This window comes from Oncorhynchus tshawytscha, linkage group LG01 (genome assembly GCF_018296145.1).
Source record: "Oncorhynchus tshawytscha isolate Ot180627B linkage group LG01, Otsh_v2.0, whole genome shotgun sequence".
In the NCBI taxonomy this organism is placed as follows: Eukaryota; Metazoa; Chordata; class Actinopteri; order Salmoniformes; family Salmonidae; genus Oncorhynchus; species Oncorhynchus tshawytscha.
In genome coordinates, this window is record NC_056429.1 from 10,073,085 (window position 1) to 10,092,774 (window position 19,690).

The 19,690-nt window shown below is 43.0% G+C and overlaps 2 protein-coding genes across 3 annotated transcripts in view; both read right to left on the reverse strand.

Moving 5' to 3' along the window:
- The window catches only part of LOC112218332 (switch-associated protein 70), a 26,459-nt gene extending 12,932 nt beyond the window's left edge, over window positions 1-13,527 (reverse strand). The window contains exons 1-7 of one of the 2 annotated variants that reach the window (XM_024379038.2): window positions 13,309-13,527; window positions 11,995-12,135; window positions 4,194-4,367; window positions 2,119-2,346; window positions 1,578-1,724; window positions 854-962; window positions 367-548 (exon numbers count right to left, since the gene is read on the reverse strand). In XM_024379038.2, coding sequence (XP_024234806.1) covers window positions 367-548; window positions 854-962; window positions 1,578-1,724; window positions 2,119-2,346; window positions 4,194-4,367; window positions 11,995-12,135; window positions 13,309-13,527 — 1,200 coding nt within the window. Of the gene's footprint in view, window positions 1-366; window positions 549-853; window positions 963-1,577; window positions 1,725-2,118; window positions 2,347-4,193; window positions 4,368-11,994; window positions 12,136-12,231; window positions 12,340-13,308 lie in introns of those variants that run through there. The other variant, XM_024379039.2, reaches the window with a different exon arrangement.
- Window positions 8,314-19,683, reverse strand: wee1 (WEE1 G2 checkpoint kinase). The gene is made up of 11 exons (XM_024379042.2): window positions 18,487-19,683; window positions 17,722-17,933; window positions 17,296-17,359; window positions 16,943-17,115; window positions 16,311-16,579; window positions 15,861-16,048; window positions 15,584-15,754; window positions 15,041-15,186; window positions 13,309-14,736; window positions 11,995-12,135; window positions 8,314-11,530 (listed from the first exon to the last, which is right to left on the reverse strand). Exons 1-9 carry the CDS (start codon window positions 18,979-18,981, stop codon window positions 14,580-14,582), a joined length of 1,875 nt encoding a protein of 624 aa, XP_024234810.1. The 5' UTR covers window positions 18,982-19,683; the 3' UTR covers window positions 8,314-11,530; window positions 11,995-12,135; window positions 13,309-14,579.
- Window positions 19,684-19,690: the final 7 nt, after the last annotated feature.

The window sequence follows — 19,690 nt, forward strand, 5'->3', positions numbered from 1 at the left end:
CCTGCTGTTAGTATAACTGTGTGTTAGTGCGGGTTTTCAGTGAATTTATGTAAATCATGAAGCTCCTCTGCATGTCCTGCAGTGCAGGACAATTTCAAGCAACAAAAGAGTAATCAAAGTAAGATCTTATATCTGTAGAGAGAAACACTTTCCCTCTGCCTTCCCACTTTTTCCCACTGTTATGGGTGTTCCAGCAAACAATCTAAGAACCATTCACACCACCTTACTGTGCTGGCTTGGATGTTCTCTCTTCACATTGTTGATGCATAACTAGGCCAGAACAGTCTAGCTCAGCTCAGTAGTGTGAAAAAGGCATAGTAGCAAAGGGAGGACTTTGACCGTTGTGAGTGGGCTGGCTGGGCTCACCTTCCTCAAGGCCTCCAGTTGGTGCTGCTTGTTCTCGTTGGCCGTCTGCAGCTCTCTCATCCTAAGCTCCAGCTCCTCCTGCTCCCCTTGCTGTTTCTGCCTCAAATCCCGCCGCTTCTGAAGGGACTCGCGGTGCGGCACTGTCCGTCCCAACTGCATCAGACTGAGACACATCTGGATGGCTGAGATGGAGAGGAGACATACCAGACAGGGGTCAGTTCCAAGGCTGGTAAATATTCAGTATAGGCAAACGTTGTGGCACGTTGCAGATAGAAATGTGATGAGTAAAGCTGATGCGATTCCTTATTCTACATTTCAGAGAGGCATGTCTATTCTACATAACATATTCATATCTGAACATTCTACAATGTTGTGCTCTGCTGAACATACCCCTGTACATATACCTATCAACCAAGTCTAAATGTCCAATCCATGCTTTCCATAATACTAAAAGGAGATAAATTACACTGTGAGAGAATTGTCCTACCCTGAATCCATTCCTGTTTCCTCTTCTTATCCGAAGCGTTGATCTCATAGCTTTTGTCAGAGCATTTGACATAGAACAGGCACTTCTTTCCTTCCTTATCTGGTAACGACTGCAAAGACAAATTCTGAAATAAATGTCACTCTTTCACCAACGTACACTGAGTATACAAAACATTAGGAACACCAGTTCCTTCCATGACATAGACTATCCAGGTGAACGCTATGATCCCTTATTGATGTCACATTTTAAATCCACTTCAATCAGTGAAGGTGAAGGGGAGGAGATTTTTAAGCATTGAGACAATTGCAACATGGATTGTGCTATTCAGTAGGTTGAATGGGCAAGACAAAATATTGAAGTGTCTTTGAACAGGGTATGGTAGTAGGTGCCAGGCACACCGGTTTGTGTCAAGAACTGCAATGCTGCAGGGTTTTTCACGCTCAACAGTTTCCCGTGTCAAGAATGGTCCACCGCCTAAAGGACATCCAGCCAACTTGAGACAACTGTGGGAAGCATTGGAGTCAACATGGGCCAGCATCCCGGTGGAAAGCTTTCGACATCTTGTAGAATCCATGCCCTGACAAATTGAGGCTGTTCTGAGGGGCTGCAACTCAATATTCGGGAGGTGTTTCTAATGTTTTATACACTCAGTGTATATTACTAGTTAGGTTAAGGTGTAAAATTAATGTATGAGCCTTGTTTGTTGTTGTTTAGTGTTCCTTGCCTCGACACAGCAGTTTGCATTCAGCACGATGTCGCCCTTCTTCTCAGCCAGGTCCTCGCTCACGTAGTAGGACATGGAGTTGGGCCTCAGGAGGAACCAGCGCTCTGTCCAGTTTTTCCTCTTGTGGCCCTTTTTCATCATGTAGCCCTGCATCAAGAGAATACAGTATGTTTGTCTTCTTCTTTTTTTTTTTAAATGTATCTGTCGGTTTGTGTTAATATCTGTGTTGAGATAATGGGATGGCTCCTGTCAGTTTAACTGCTTAGTTGACCACTGCACAGCCAACACGATGAGTTTGTGGTGTTGCATATGAGATTCTAATTGTCAATATTCATGTAGTCCCTATAACATGGCTCCCTACTACACTCGACTGACCATCGCTTTGGTATGCTGTGTTTAAAAGCTCACTCCATGCTACAGTATTGCTAGTACATAACACAGGTCAACACTATCCATCAATCACGGTCACATGGAGGACGATAATGTGGTTGATGTCAACATCGTGCCAAGATATGGAGACATAAATAGGTCTGGTGCCAACCTGTTTGAATACATCAAGGATGAGCTCGTGGAAGACCTCGGTGATGCCCATGGAGAGGGTCTGGCGGTCCACGCCCTTGCTGAAGGTGCCCGTGCCCACCAGGGTGATGAGCTCCCAGGCACTCAGACTCTGCTGCTTGATGCTCAGCTCTAGCTTGTAGTCCTCAAAGCGCTCCTCCACCCAACTGCCACCCATGGCCTCTGTCAACTTGCGCAGGAAGTACTCGATCTGACCGAGGTGGGGAAGAAACACAGGTGAGTACACAGACAGGTCAGCATACCCACACACCAACAAAGAAAATACCCAAACTTCCTTTGAAGTGACACAATCTGTATGTTACAGTAGGGAAAGGGGATACCTAGTCAGTTGTCCAACTGAATGTATTCAACTGAAATGTGTCTTCTGCATTTAACCCAATCCCTCTGAATCAGAGAGGTGCAGGGGGCTGCCACGTCTCCGGCGCCCGGGGAACAGTGGGTCAACTGCCTTGTTCAGGGGCAGAACTACAGATTTTTACCTTGTCAGCTCGGGGATTCGATCCAGCAACCTTCCAGTTAATGGCCCAAGTCTCTAACCACTAGGCTACCTGCCACCTCTACACTCTAACCACTAGGCTACCTGCCACCTCTACACTCTAACCACTAGGCTACCTGCCACCTCTACACTCTAACCACTAGGCTACCTGCCACCTCTACACTCTAACCACTAGGCTACCTGCCACCTCTACACTCTAACCACTAGGCTACCTGCCACCTCTACACTCTAACCACTAGGCTACCTGCCACCTCTACACTCTAACCACTAGGCTACCTGCCACCTCTACACTCTAACCACTAGGCTATCTGCCACCTCTGCACTCTAACCACTAGGCTACCTGCCACCTCTACACTCCAACCACTAGGCTACCTGCCACCTCTGCACTCTAACCACTAGGCTACCTGCCACCTCTGCACTCTAACCACTAGGCTACCTGCCACCTCTGCACTCTAACCACTAGGCTACCTGCCACCTCTACACTCTAACCACTAGGCTACCTGCCACCTCTACACTCTAACCACTAGGCTATCTGCCACCTCTACACTCTAACCACTAGGCTACCTGCCACCTCTACACTCTATCCACTAGGCTACCTGCCACCTCTACACTCTAACCACTAGGCTACCTGCCACCTCTACACTCTATCCACTAGGCTACCTGCCACCTCTACACTCTATCCACTAGGCTACCTGCCACCTCTACACTCTATCCACTAGGCTACCTGCCACCTCTACACTCTAACCACTAGGCTATCTGCCACCTCTACACTCTATCCACTAGGCTACCTGCCACCTCTACACTCTATCCACTAGGCTACCTGCCGCCTCTACACTCTAACCACTAGGCTACCTGCCGCCTCTGCACTCTAACCACTAGGCTACCTGCCACCTCTGCACTCTAACCACTAGGCTACCTGCCACCTCTACACTCTATCCACTAGGCTACCTGCCACCTCTACACTCTATCCACTAGGCTACCTGCCACATGTGTTTATATGGAATAATAAAAAGGAGTAATAATCCTCACAGCAATAATGATATGAAACTACACACAGTTTCCATTAATGACCTTATAATAAATCATGCCGTGTTGTAATTTAACAGCAAGCCGCTAACTTCCTGTTCTGTGACAGCTGTTGGGCAATGGTGATGGTCTTTCCCCAAAGGAGTACATAAAATATAACAGTGCATCTGAACAATACTTCTTTACCTATAACTTACTCCTTTATTGTGAGAGGTAGAGGTATCGTTGATACGGAAGAGGAAAACAATGTTATATCATGAGTTTCAGACTGATTATGTGTACAACTGATCTGTTAATAATCAAACTAAACTTCGCACAAAGTCAGGTTTGTGTTGGGGCTAAATGTGCCAGCATTAGAGCCCAGGTCATGTTCATTGGGACACTTGACACAAACGTTTTAAAACCTTTTACAACAGAAAATGGAAATGAGCGTTTGTTATTGGACAGTCCCTGCCTGTTTCAGTCAGTTTTCCTCTGTTTGGTGCCCAATGAACACAACCCTTGTCCAATCTCACCTCCTCAGTGACGATGGCCAGTGGGTATTTCTCTTCAGACAGGAAGTTGAAGATGCACCAGATCTTGAAAGCGTCTTCGTCAGAGATGAGGAGGTGGGTTCTGTTGAGGTTCTTACGGGCGCACAGGGTCCAGCACATTCGGTTAAAGTCCTGCCGGTCAAAGTTGTCCTGGACCTGCAATTAGGAACAGTCTCAGGTCAGGTCACTTGGCTGAAGACCAGCATTTTTCATATGAGAAAAAGACAGCAAAAGGCACAATAAGCTGACTCTGTACTAAGGACATCTTCACTCTTCTCTTTATACTACAGTTAAGGTTAAACATGGCATGGAAGACCATACATTCAGTGTAGGTTTGATTAACACATGAATCAAACCAAATTCATAGGACAGAATGAGGAGAAACTTTGTTTTTTGTCAACAGTTGACCTGGCCACTATTATTAGCATTTTCACGTTAAAGTATCCAAAAACTCAATGATGTTATTTGGATATGAAGAGCGAAAAAGCTAATATAGTACCATTGACTTGTATTGGATTTGTGCCACAAATACTAAAATGTTAGCATTTGAAACAGTGGCCAGGTAAACAAAAACAAAGCATGGGTAGCTGTCGTATCTTGTCCATAGACCGCTTACAGGGTAAGGAAACCAATATGTCATTTTGTAATTTGGGTGAATGATCCCTTTAACATTTAGAGGGGGGGATTCAACGGCACCATCTATTAGCAGGAACAGCATCATGTAGTGGTCAGAACCAGGTAATATCAGGATGCAGGACAGAACATAAACCTAACAACTTCATTTACTATTTTCTCTGAACAGGGGAAAAAAAAACATTAAATTCACTGAGAATTTATTAGATAGGGAAGATGGAAACAATAGTCCAAGCTGCAGCTCCATGCCACTTGTTAAACAGAGAACTCCTACTGTATACTTGTTAGGGTGGATTTGGCATGGGGAGTCCATGGGTGTTGGATTTGGCATGGGGAGTCCATGGGTGTTGGATTTGGCATGGGGAGTCCATGGGTGTTGGATTTGGCATGGGGAGTCTATGAGTGTTGGATTTGGCATGGGGAGTCCATGGGTGTTGGATTTGGCATGGGGAGTCCATGGGTGTTGGATTTGGCATGGGGAGTCTATGGGTGTTGGATTTGGCATGGGGTGTGGCTTGACTATTTCTTTGGCATGTCTTACTCATTGAATATTTGAATATTAGAATATTAGAATTAGAATTTATAAAAATGTGCTTAATTTCTCAAGAGATTAAATTATATTTCCACAAAATGTTGAAGACATGCTAATTTGATCTTTTACAGAACACCATCTGAGATGGTGGGTTTCATGGCTTGCTGAACGGACGTTGAATGACACATAGCTGTTTATACAGATGCCTGACTCAACTCAGCTAAATCACAACAGAGAGATCGGCCAGATAATGATTATCAGCAATCTACAAATTGCAAGTGATGCATCAACAGAGAAACAGACTTTTGAAACGCAAGCGGAGTATGTAATAAGGAGACGTCTTTAGGATTGTTTAAAACATACATCTAACCCTAATCTGGATGAAAGACAAAAATGACCACAAACAAAAAGCTGAAAATGCTCCTCCCATATGAAAAATAATAATGAAAAGCAAATAAGAATCTTGTAGGGCAGAATAAGATTAAAAGCTAAAAAGTATCTGGTAAGATTTTGTACGTTATATGTCAGTAGTGTATGTGTGTTAACTTATGCCATGTGACATACACAAGTCACTACATGATTATGGTGAATTGCTTACAAAGATATAGTTTGTCTCAAATATGTCATACCCTATGAGTCATCTAGGAATTTTATGGGAAAAGTGTATGTTCTGACATTGTAACCTCTACAAAATAAATGTTTCCCTTATAGGTTTCACATTGTTTATACACAGAGCATTCGGAAAGTATTCAGACATTTTCCACATTTTGTTAAGTGACAGCCTTATTCTAAAATGGATTAAATCGTTTTTTTGCCCCTCATCAATCTACACACAATACCCCATAATGACAAAGCAAAAACAGGTTTATAGACATTTTTGCAAATGTATTAAAAATAGAAAACTGAAATATCACATTTACATAAGTACTCAGACCCTTTACTCAGTACTTTGTTGAAACACCTTTGGCATTGATTACATCTTTGAGTCTTTAAACATTTTTATTTCACCTTTATTTAACCAGGTAGGCTAGTTGAGAACAAGTTCTCATTTACAACTGCGACCTGGCCAAGATAAAGCAAAGCAGTTCGACACAAACAACAACAACAGAGTTACACATGGAATAAACAAACATACATAACACAGTAGAAAAAGTCTATATACAGAATGGTGTTGTCTGCGTAGAGGTGGATCAGAGAATCACCAGCAGCAAGAGCGACATCATTGCTGTATACGGAGAAGAGAGTCGGCCCGAGAATTGAACCCTGTGGCACCCCCATAGAGACTGCCAGAGGCCAGACAACAGGCCCTCCGATTTGACACACTGAACTCTATCTGAGAAGTAGTTGGTGAACCAGGCGAGGCAATCATTTGCGAAACCAAGGCTGTTGAGTCTGCCGATAAGAATGTGGTGATTGACAGAGTTGAAAGCCTTGGCCAGGTCTTCTTGGGTATGACCCTACAAGCTTGGCGTACCTGTAATTGGGGATTTTCTCCTATTATTCTCTGCATATCCTCTCAAGCTCTGTCGGGTTGGATGGGGAGCATCACTGCACAGCTATTTTCAGGTCTCTCCAGAGATGTTCGAACGGGTTCAATTCTGGGCTCTGGCTGGGTCACTCAATGACATTCAGAGACTTGTCCCGAAGCCACTCTTGCGTTGTCTTGGCTGTGTGCTTAGGGTCATTGTGCTGTTGGAAGGTGAACCTTCGCCCCAGTCTGAGGTCCTGAGCGCTCTGGGGCAGATTTTCATCAAGGATCTCTCTGCACTCCATTCATCTATCCCTCGATCCTGACTACTCTCCCAGTCCCTGCCAATGAAAAACATGCCCACAGCATGATGCTGCCACCACCATGCTTCACCACAGGGATGGTGCCAGGCTTCCTCCAGATGTGACACTTGGCATTCAGGCCAAAGAGTTTAATCTTGGTTTCATCAGACCAGAGAATATTGTTTCTCATGGTCTGAGAGTCTTTAGGTGCCTTTTGGCAAACTCCAAGCGGGCTATCGTGTGCCTTTTACTGAGGAGTGGCTTCTGTCTGGCCACTCTACCAAAGGCCTGATTGGTGGGGTGCTGCAGAGATGGTTGTCCTTCTGGAAGGTTCTCCCATCTCCACAGAGAAACTCTGGAGCACTTAGAATGACCATCGGGTTCTTGGTCACCTCCCTGACCAAGGCCCTTCTACCCCGATTGCTCAGTTTGGCCGGGCGGCCAGCTCTAGGAAGAGTTTTGGTGGTTCCAAACTTCTTCCATTTAAGAATAGGGTGTCATCCGGGTTAGGGGAGGGTTTGACCGGGGTAGGCCGTCATTGTAAAATAAGAATTTATTCTTAACTGACTTGCCTAGTTAAATAAAACAGAATGATAAGAGACCACCGTGTTCTTGGGGACCGTCAATGTTGCAGACATTTTTGCTACCCTTCCCCAGATCTGTGCCTCGACACAATCCTGTCATCTCGGCGCTCTACGGACAATTCCTTCAACCTCCTGGCTTGGTTTTTGCTCTGACATGCACTGTCAACTGTGGGACCTTATATAGACAGGTGTGTGCCTTTCCAAATCATGTCCAATCAATTGAATTTACCACAGGTGGACGCCAATCAAGTTGAAGAAACATCTCAAGGATGATCAATGGAAACAGGATGCACCTGAGCTCAATTCCGAGTCTCCTAACAAAGGATCTGAATACATATATAAATAAAGGTATGTTTTTTTTATTAACAATAAATGTGCTAACATTGCTAAAAAAAAAACAGTTTTGACTTTGTCATTATGGGGTATGTAGATTATTGTGTGTAGGAACATTTTTGAATAAGGCTGTAATGTAACAAAATGTGGAAAAGGGGATGGGGTCTGAATACTTTCTGAATGCATATACAAAAACATGAAAAAGTACAATATTTGTATTTACACTGAACAAAAATAAATGAAACATGCACCAATTTCAAAGATTTTACTGAGTTACAGTTCATATAAGGAAAGCAGTCAATTGAAATCAATGATTTAGGCTCTAATTGATGGATTTCACATCACTGGGAATACAGATATGCATCTGTTGGTCACAGATACCTAAAAAAAAAAAAGTAGGGGTGTGGATCAGAAAACCAGTCAGTAGGCTGGAGGCTGGTGTGGCTACACGTGGTCTGCGGTTGTGAGGCCAGTTGGATGTACTGCCAAGTTGTCTAAAACGAACGTTGGAGGTAGCTTATAGTTGAGAAATGAACATTCAATTCTCTGTCAACAGCTCTGGTGGACATTCAAGCAGTCAGCATGCCAATTGAACACTCCCTCAAAACTTGAGACATCTGTGGCATTGTGTTGTGTGACCAAACTGCACATTTTAGACCGGCCTTTCATTGGCCCCAGCACACGGTGCACCTGTGTAATGATCATGCTGTTTAATCAGCTTCTTGATAATCCATCCACCTGACAAATGAGAAATGCTCACTAACAGGGATGTAAACAAATTTGTGCACAAAATTTGAGAGAAATAAGCACTTTGTGAGTATGGAAATTTTCTGGGATCTTTTATTTCAACTCATGAAACATGGGACCAACACTTTACATGTCGCGTTTACATTTTTGTTCAGTATACGTTTACATTTTCAGGTATGAGTTTCCATGGTTAAGGCTGGGCAGCACATTTTACTGGACAGTGGATTTATTTGCAGGTCACCCTTCCAGCCTTTGGTCTCCCATACAGAGTTTTAACCAAGCCCAGCCCTGCTTAGCTTTGACATGTCAATGATTACTACCAATGTACTACCGTGAGAATGATTGTTGAGGGATGTCAAAATAGATTCACTGCTGCTATCAAACTCATTCCTCCTCCTCCTCCTCCTCTCTGCCGCTGTTTCTCCTCCTCCCGCTCCTTCCGATTTCCCCCTTCATCCTCCCCTTCATACTCTTGTATGTTTTTTATATAATACATGCAACATTTCTGTCTAATGTTACGACCTCTTTAATTCAGACATTACAAGAATCTTCTCAGTGTATTTGCTGCCGTATGTACTAGTTCCAGGTAGAACGTACAGGAATCTTGTTCAATTCTTCTGTGTCTTTTCAGTGGATGGCGCAGTCAGAGTAAACAGAGTAAATCGCATTTTAACGTAATAGATTTAGCCAGTGGGGAACTTATGGAATAGACAACGCCTGGAATGCGGTTTTAACCAATCAGCATACTGCTATTATTATTATTGAGTAATTTGTTCGATGTGTCTCTAATTTCCCTCCCCCTCACGAGGTGGTGGGGGAATATTTTACAACAGGGCTGAGTTCTGCAGGGTAGAACATTGTGGAACGTTCAGTTAAAATTATGTACAATAAACATTACTCTTTGACATGTAGAATGGGCTTAATCTCAGGTCAAGTCATAACATTTCTCACCGCAACCTTCCACAGAGTTTGCCTATTGAACGTGGCCCAGGTAAGAATCAGGTCAATGAACTAAGGGGAAACACAGGTGTGGCATGTCTGCCTTCAACATCAGCAGACACTATTTATAGAGCTGTGGTTTGTTTTGGGTGAGTCAAAGATTTCACAGTAAAGATAACTCAAGAGAAATTTAGTTTCACAGTAACACCAGCGAGGTAAGCAGAAAGACGATGCGGAGGGAGGAGCAATAGAAGTTGTGAAAGTGGCATTATTATGAAATAGCAGCTCTCTCTTTGTCCTCAGAATGTTGTGTCATGGTCATCTCGTTCTCGCTCTGTACTAGCTGGTCCAGACTGAGGTCTCTCTCTCTCTCTGCCGTTCTCCCACTCTCTGCACCTCAATAATGAGGGCCTTGTCAAGGCCCCTCCAGCACCCAGTCCTGCCTCTCCACTGCAGATACACATGCTCGTTAGTATTCTCTGCAGTGGAATGTCCAAGCAGGTTTACAAACAGTCTTATCACTGTCCTTGGCCCTCCAGGAGACGGAAACTTCCTACCGTCAAACGGTCACACCACAGACATGCCTGTTGTTACTGTAGCGCGAGGGCAGAGGACAGGTGAATCAAAAGTAAGTGTGAAATTACAAACAAGGTACAATATGATATAGAGCCTATGTGTTACTCTATTATGAAACATGGATCGAAATATGTTGAGGTCTAGACGAGACTAGGACGGACAGTGGTTGAACTAGCAAGACATGAAATGAGGAAATAATTCAGCCACAGCAGCCTTAAAAATGTTAACTAAAGGAAGGTCACATGTTCACAGCCTTGAACTATTTTGGTGCTCTGTTGTTTGTGTAACCTTGCTTTCTTTTGTTCCCCTTCTAACAAAAGAGGAACAAATTAAGCTCCCAATTAACAATGCATTCCAGGTTTCTACAGGGTCAGTTGGCTAGGAAGAATGATGTGCTCCACATAGTGAGCGACTGCGGAGTCCCAAATGGCAGAATGGGGAATTATGTGGAACAGTCAGCGATGGACTTGATTGCCTCTCCGGCTGAGTCACTGTAATTGTCTGACAAGTGGAGTGAGTCAGGGAGGAAGAAGGTGACACACACACACACACACACACAACTGTTAGGATGGAGTTTCCCTGGGGAGTGGGTGTGGTGCTCCAGACCTGTTTGGTAGGGTCATATCCACATGGGTGGGGAGACTCTTGATGTTTGTCCATGATGTCATATCTAGGTTCCTGAAACCTTTTTGTTGTATTAGAGGAACGAGAGCTCGAGGAAGTGACAGGAGAAGATATATTAACACGTCAGAGAATGGAATGGGCTAATGTACCGTAAGGTGTATTGTAAAATCCCTTGCCATCTATTTCCTCGTGTGTGTCATAGGAAGCACTTGAACAGTAGATATCTGCCTTCAAATGGAAATCCCAGACTATGAAATGCACACCAAGTCCAAAATGGGTTCTTACCAGGAACATTTTCAAAGGTTAACCATAAACATTCTAATTTTAAACTGTCATTGATGACAATAAATTCTGTAGTAATTTTTTAGAACACACAATAATTCTATGTCATGAAAAACAACAAGTATGAAAACAAGTATGCCAAAACATTTACGATAACTCTGTGACATTTCACAAGAATTAGCCTACAAATTGTCATCATGGTAACCTTTAATATAATCAACAACTACAAAACTGTCCCATAAGCTCCCCTCTGTGAAATGAACAAAGGTGTCTTGCTGTAGTAATTCTTTCCGACACCACTGAAAAAAATCCAGACACCATAGTAAGCCTTTATGACAGCAGAAACCATTTCCAAATGTGACATGGTAAGTTTACACACCTTTATGACACCAGTAGAAAGCGCCAAACTTGATTTGCTAACCCTTTTTTTTTTTTTAATTACACAAGAATTCTCATATTTATGACAGTGGCAAAGGAATGCCTCTCTGTCACCATGGTATCCATGTTGTGACATTGGAAAAGGAATCCTTTACTCTCAATCTAATTACCCATTTTGACCAACAATAGAATCACTAGCATTTACTGAAGTCAAGGTTGAAGATCTCAAACTAAGGCAATGGAATTCTAACCTTGTCATCTTTATCCTAGACTTCAGTGACCCTTCATCAAACAGTAAACAGTAAAACATATAAACAGCAGTGAGTGAGAGAATGATTGACTGAGGGGCATATATACTCTAAGTATTACTGTATGTGCGGCTCACCTTGTCCAAAATGAACTTGTTCAAGTAGGGCATGTAGCCCTGAGTAGAGACAGGGCCTACGTCGTCATGTTTGAAGTGCTCTTCAAGGGCCACCGGGTCATGGGGGATCCTCATCACAGTGCACAAGTTATGCGAGAGCACCTGCAAAGACAAAAATACCACTTCTTATCAGGACTTCACAGTTTACACAGAGCCAATAGTTATATTAAATGCAGCAACAACGCCCAAACAGCATACATTTCTACTTAATGAAGGAGTTGAACACATCAGTCACTGGAAAGGTTCCTAGTCAACTACACCAGCGGTTAGGAAACTTTTTCACTTGGAGGCCCCCTTCCAGCTTTCGGGAAACAATAACTCGTCGTCATCGCCCCCCCCCCCTCCTGCAATTCTACACCTTTTGTCACGGGGTGCAAAGTACATTTTGCAGTAATAAAGCATATTTTCTTGCAGTACTATACATTCTGCCATGTCTCGTTTGTATTCTTGTGATATTTGAGTGACTTGAACATCTACTACAAAATCTACGGGCTAAAAAAAACCTAGCTAAAAACGTTAGCTAGCTGACATGGGCTAGTTGCTCTGGACATTTCTAACTGGATCTAAAATACGCAGTGACTGACATGACAATAGAAAAACTGATGACGCATTACCCAATTTCGAAATTGCACCTTGTGCAGTCTACTATTACAACTGAATTAATCACATCAAATTATGTGACTTTACCCTGAATGATTTCAGCACTATGGTACTGATAAGTGCCCTTCTCACGAAACTACACCATAAACAAGCTAAACACACAACTCTGCATATATGCTGTTTAAATGTAAGGCTGCTTAGTCAAACACTTAACATTGATGAAGTGGCTGTTATAGTAGGCATACATGAAGTGGATTGTGAAGTAAGCACGGTAGGCTATAGATCTAGTCAGCAAAAGCGACTATTTATTATTCTGTTTTAAAATAAACAAAATACTCCGACAATCAGTTAACGTCCACAGGTGTGCCATAACAAGAAGTTCCCTTTAACCATACATAAGCAGTTAAAAAAAAATCCCATTGACTTATGACATGCACCGTGTCTGTGCTGTAGTAATATGAAGGCAGACAATGATTTGGGCTAAAATGACATCATTCCAAATGCATCCTCGACTATTAAGTATCATCCATCCAAAATCAGACGGCCTTCACTTTGATTGCAACCTTTTTTGGACGCTCAAAAAGTTTATTGCGTGTAATTTTTTAATAATGAAGGGAACGACGTGCCTCGGGGTTGTTTGACAAACACACTATCTAGGTAAATATAATTCCATACCTTTAACTGGGATTTGGACACTTTCCCACTTTTGTCCAGGTCCAACGCTGTAAACGCGTGCCATATTGGCTTTAAAAGTTCGTCTCGTAGTGCCATTGAGATGGCTGCTTGCTTGACTAAAAGTAGCTCGTGTTGCGGAACGTTTTTCTCATAATAGGATACAATGAGACAGTCACGTGACAAGCTGCCAGACGCTTGTCCACGAATGTCAACGCACATTTTAGTTCTTCATTTCCTCATGGCAGCTAGTCAAAATACACCTAGTAGATTAGTCACATTGAACTGAATTGGTTACAACGTGCCAGGTGTGCGATAAGGGGGGTAATACAGTCATGTAGGGCCTTATGTAATATGTTACATGAATTTGATAAGAATTTATTAAAAGATAATGTACAGGCTATAACAGAGTTAAACGGAGAACCTACAGAACAATGATTTATTTAATGCTACAAAGGCAGGGTTGAAGTTGCAGGCTGTACTCATGTTTAATTTTGGCAAAGAAAGCACTTTTTTTAAACCAGGTTTGATAGACACCATTTTCTTACATGTATTGCATGATCCATTTAAAAATATATTTATAGTTTAAACAAAATAATAATGTTATGGTCCACAATTATAGTCCACCAAATATGATAATGGGTGCAATGATTTAAAACTACCCTAATGGGAAAATGAAAAATCCATTAACCCCATAGAACAAAGACATGAATAGCAGCAGGTTGTGTGGCAAGTTCCCCGTTGCTTCCAAAGTGCTCTTAAAAGCATTGTCTGACAGACCCTCGGATGCCTGGAATCAGGCAGTAAGGTGCACACATCTGTGGCCTGGTACATTCACACACTGAGGGCTTCTCTGTGTCCCTCTCCATCAAAGAGCAAGGCTTTTAAGGAAGTGCATGGAGTACAGTGGAGAGCCTCTGCAATCTACTTAGACTTGTGGCTGACAAAAACAAAACAGAAAAAAAAGGTACATTAACTACCTTAAGGAATGCTTGGTCTCTGTCAAGATGTCCACTACCAGAATTACTGGTCAAATATTTGACATGTCAGTACTAATTGAGTATGGCAATGTCTAGTCTCAGTCTTGACCGAGTCAGACAAGAAAGGTCCACCCACAGCACCGAGTTTGACAGTGAAGTCTCTCCTGTGACCAGTGGAAATTGGGTCCATTTTCAGCACTTGTACCCAAGAGAATACGTAGCTAGTCAGATTCCCTAGATATCAGTTTTCCAGTCCATGTTCCAACCTCATTGGGGGAGGGACGTGTCTGCATTTCAGTAAATGGTCAGGCTCATTGAGCGGTTCATCTTCTTGCCGATGAGTCTGGAGGTTTTGGAGTTGGGCTGGACAGTGGAACGGGTCAGGACTCTGTCTGTGGACAGAACCTTATCCTCAGCAGCAGCTTTGGCAATCTGGGCCAACTTAAGCTCCCTGGGGAAAGCAATGAAGAACAGTTAGACCAACCCTGAAAGAAACATTGCACCATGAGAGAAACAGATTATGAAACCGAAAGTCCATACCGTGAATCTCTAATTTACAAGCCCCACCTTTTCTACATCTCCATTGTCACTTAGCCATCAAATAATGTCACACTATGGGTAGGTTGGCTCACTATGTAAAAGCATGAGCAACAACTAGCTAACCACTGCCTTTAGTGTTTACAAAAACAGCCTGGGGGGGGGGGGCCTACATCAGATCCTTGTTTCACTTGGTGTCAGTGCCATTCTGTACTTACTTCTGAAGCAGTGCATTCTTGAACTTCTCTGCGTTGAGTTCCACACGGAGCTGATCAGCAGTCATTCTAGCTGCGGTCAACAGCACCGGGTGCTTGATGAGGTCAGAGGTGGACGGCCGCCTAGTGGGGTCAGGGTGGATCATCAGCTGCAGGGGAGAAAAAAATAAAAAATAAAGTTACCTCCTGAAAACTAGCAAATGTAAATAGCCCAACATCAGCCACTTGATTTTTGAGCGCATAATTCAAATGAACAGTATATCTTTCAATATCACACAGCTTTATCAGTTTGTCCAATAACAGGACAGTGAACATCACTGAATAGCAGTGGCATAGAATCATATTTTCCCACTGTACCATTATCTGGTTATAATGACAATTCTCAAATGCCCTTCTAGCCAAATAGAAACTGGTATTCAACGATGCTGTGTTATAAGCAAAGGTATAGGGTCAAGAGGAAAATGACTGCTTTTAGAAAACCATAACCTTCTTAAATTAACCAGTCACATTTCAAAGGAAACGCTTATAGTAACATCAAGTTCTTACCTTGAGTAGACTCATGAATTCCTGAGAGAGCACTTGTGGGATGGGTGGCAGTTTTCCCTGACGGATCTCGTGCCACTTATCCCCATTGGTGGGCAGAGGCTCTGCCCCCGAGGCACTGATAACAGTCAGGGCCAGGGCAAAGATGTCCGCCTTCGTCAAGTTACTGTAGTCCTGAAGGAAAAGTTTGACGTGATTAGGAACGTTGTAAAGAATCATTTGAATTACCCTGGATTTCCAAATAATAATACTTTTGCTGTTTCTAATGGAGAAAACTCACCTCTTGGAGGACTTCATTTGCCAGGAACCTGCTATCGCCTTCTTCAACTTGAGGATTGTTCACCCTCGTCACATGGCCAAGGTCACCTATTTTGTATACCACACTGGTTGCCAGTCCATCCTTTTCGTCCTCCTCTTCATCACATGCGTCTACACTGCACACCGTCTTGCGTGAGATAAAAATATTGCCTGAAAGAGAGACAATACACAAATTCATTTTTGTTGTCAATGACTAAGTAAAAACAAACACTTCAAACAAATTGCATTGAATTAGGGATGTGAATCAAGATGTCCTCCTGTTAAAAACTAAGCTGAATTTTTTTTTAAGTTAAAAAAAACCAAACTGTGCTGGTTTCTCTCGTCTCCACTGTTAACTTAAACATCCACTTCATTATTACAAATCCCATCTGACATTAAAGTTCAAGCTTTTCAACCTCTCAGTGGTACTTACTAGGCTTGATGTCCATGTGGACCAGCGAGGATGAGTGGATGTACTTGAGGCCGCGAGTCACCTGCAGCAGCAGGTCCTTCAGCTCCAGCTCCGATAGGAAGCCGAGCCGCCGATAGTTCTCGGCCGTGACATCTGAGAGGGTGCCGCCGTTGCAGTACTCGTTCTGGATGAGCATATGGTCATCCTCTGCCCAGGCTGAGTAGTAGCGAACCACGTGGGGGTGCTGGCCCAGCACAGCATGGGCATACACCTCCCGAAGGGCATTCTGCCTATGGGTGGAACGCAGATGCAGTTAGATTAGGCATTTCTTCAAGTTGGTTAACTGTGGTTAGGATAACTAACATTATTTATTATTTCAAGGACCGTTAGAGAATAGACACAAAATACTATTCCCAAGTCTGGTTGGAATACATAGTGACAGCAACAAAGGGAGGATGTCAGACTGGCTTCAGCAAGAGTACCCATACACAATATATACTGAACAAAAATATAAACTCAACAACTGTTGGTCCCATGTTTCATTAGCTGAAATAAAAGATTCCAGAAATGTTCCATATGCACAAAAAACTTATGTCTGGCTGGATCAGTATATTTAGAGCGTGCTCCTGTTTCAGATAGAAACTCCAACTTACTCATCCACAGAGCCTGCCAGGGGCTTCTTTGAACGCTTGATAGCATAGATGCAGCCGTCCAGTCTTTTGACACACTTGAAGACGGCCCCATACTCCCCGCAGCCGATCTTCTCCAGCTGGTGGAACTCAGAGGCGTATCTGGATTTCATATTACTCTCCATCAAGGTGATTCTCTGAGGATGGAAAGGAGGTTTAATAGAAAATCACAATAGTCTAACTAAATGTTATTTGGATTATGTTATCCATCTAACTGGATATTTGTAGGTTGAGAGCTTTGCTGAATAACATGCCTGCGAGTGAACCAAGTTCATCACAATGCTATAAAGTAATCAGGATGGTTAGAAAATAACTACCTTTGGCGGAGGAATGATTTCTTCGGTTTCAGCGTCACTCGCCTCCATGTTCTCACCACAGGAGCTGAATAAAAAAAAACGAGACAAAGAGTTTGTTAGCATACATTCCAACCACCAGAGGGCAGCACTGGGGCCTTCACACACACATGGCAGAGTTCATTAGTGACCATGACGTGTCTTGGTTTCCTGCCAGACTTTTGCCTTACTCTGATGCTTAGTCAACGGATTTAACGATTCCAGCTAGCAATAACAATGGGTTACAATCTGTGTGTACCGACATATGGACACATCCAGGTATCAAATGAAAGGACAAAAACATAAGTGATCAATTGTTGTCTGTTGAAATTGGACTAAGTTCAACTGTTTTAGATAGTATTAGACTAACTTATTTGGCTAAAATAAAGACAGGATAAATGAGTGACATACTCATTCCAGTGTGCCCTCTTCCTGTTATTCTTCTGTTGAGTGGTAGACTGGATGAGAAGGGCTTCCGGGGTGAAGGGGTTGATGTTGACCAAAGGGGTCTGGCTTCTCCTACTGTCTGGACCAGATTTTCCTGTGGAATCCACATTCCTGAAGAGAGCCACTCTCCTACTTGAGGACACTGAGCTGGCAGTTCTGGCTTTGTTCAGCAAACTCTGCGAATGAAAATATTCAAGACATGTTGAGACACTTAGAGAGCAAACTATTATGATAAAGTGAAATCCCCTTAATGAACTGAAATACCACATATATAAATAACTAATTTGGGTAAAGTTGAGGTGAAATTTGTGTGAAAGTGTATACAAATATGCCTATCAATGCAAAATATTGATGTTGACAAGGATTCCAGAGTGGATAACTGGGGGCATGTCCAGCCATGAAAAAGTCTAGACTTCGAATCAATGACTCAATTTGCAAGGCTGACTGCTGGGTTATATAATTGTATAGCACTACTGAAAATAGGTCATTGGGCGGTTACTATTATTCAACAAAAGCTACCTTTGAAAACATTTTAAAAAGTACAGATTCAATGAGTCACTATGTCATGCTGCCAGCCTTTTGTACAGTACTACAAAAATGCCATGCATCATTACTACGTCACAAATGTTAGCTAAGTACGCTACAATGCATTAACTATGTTGTCAAAACAATATTAGCCAATTGTTGGTATGGTACAGCTTGGAGGGTTTCTGGATCAAAAGGTCAAACCTTTGGTGTGTGTGGAGTATCAAAAAGGCGAAGTTTTCTGAAGGTTTTGTGTGGAGGTGTGTCGGGGCAGTCTGGAATAGGTGAGCTCGAGCCTTCCCCATCGTCCTGAATGTATGACCGCTCCGGTGAATTGCCGTACACCCGAGAGCTTTTCCGTGGTGACCGGGACCCCTTCGTGAAAATAACGCTACTGGGGGACTGAAGGTGAGACGGAGAACCGAATCCCTCTTCGTCCCATAGTTCCACATCACCGCGTTCCCCAGTCCGATTCAGAGGGCTGCTGTGTTCGAGTCGTTTATCGACACTGTCCCGTAGCTCATGCATTGGAGAGTCCAGTTCTGTAAAGCCCGATTCTGCTCCTGTGCTGTTGTTGCCGTCCTCAATCGGGTCATCCTCTTCATCGCTCGGTGCAAACTGTAACTTCTGACGTATTGGTCGGGCGTTTGGAGATGAACTTCCATGCCGACGACGGCAACTGTAACTCTGCATTTTCATTTAAAACCAGGCTATCGCTTTAAAACAAAAACAAAAAAAGTGTCCGTTTATAGCTAAAGGTGTAACGTTAACTGTTAGCTAGCTAATCCGCGTAATTACTATGCAACTACTGTAGTATGTATATAATCACCGTAAAATACATTAATGTAGCTTGTAATATCAAGTCATTCGGCTAGCCACGCAGCAAAGTTGACGCTGCTACCTGGCAAACGAGAAGTATGGCAACAAAAAAAAGAGCCAAACTTCCACCGAAATCTGCCTGACGTTCAGCGAACACTTTCTCTTGATGACGGGTCGCAAATTGTAACCTACATCTCAAGCAAGTTTATGTTCATCTGATAAATTTGCTCCGAAGATGTGTCGCTAGCTGTACAGTTAGCTAACCAGCTACACGCCCCTGCCGTGGTCACTCCTACTAGCTACAGCCAAGTTAGCTTATAGGTACCGGAAAATGGCTGTGGCGCACTGCAACCCCTTGCGCGAATAGAAAAACATCAAATCCGTCGGGGTACCTAAAAAAAAAAAATTATCCCAAAAACTCGCAATGAAATGACTTTAAAACGTTACAAACTCTAAAAGTGTATTTTCACAACAAATCATTGGCTAGCTATGTTTACATACATTGATCTAGCGAAACTCAAGAGCATCGTTATGAAGCGCATGGTGAAGGGCTTCCCGCGACCGTTGGTCAGATGATCTACTCCTCAGC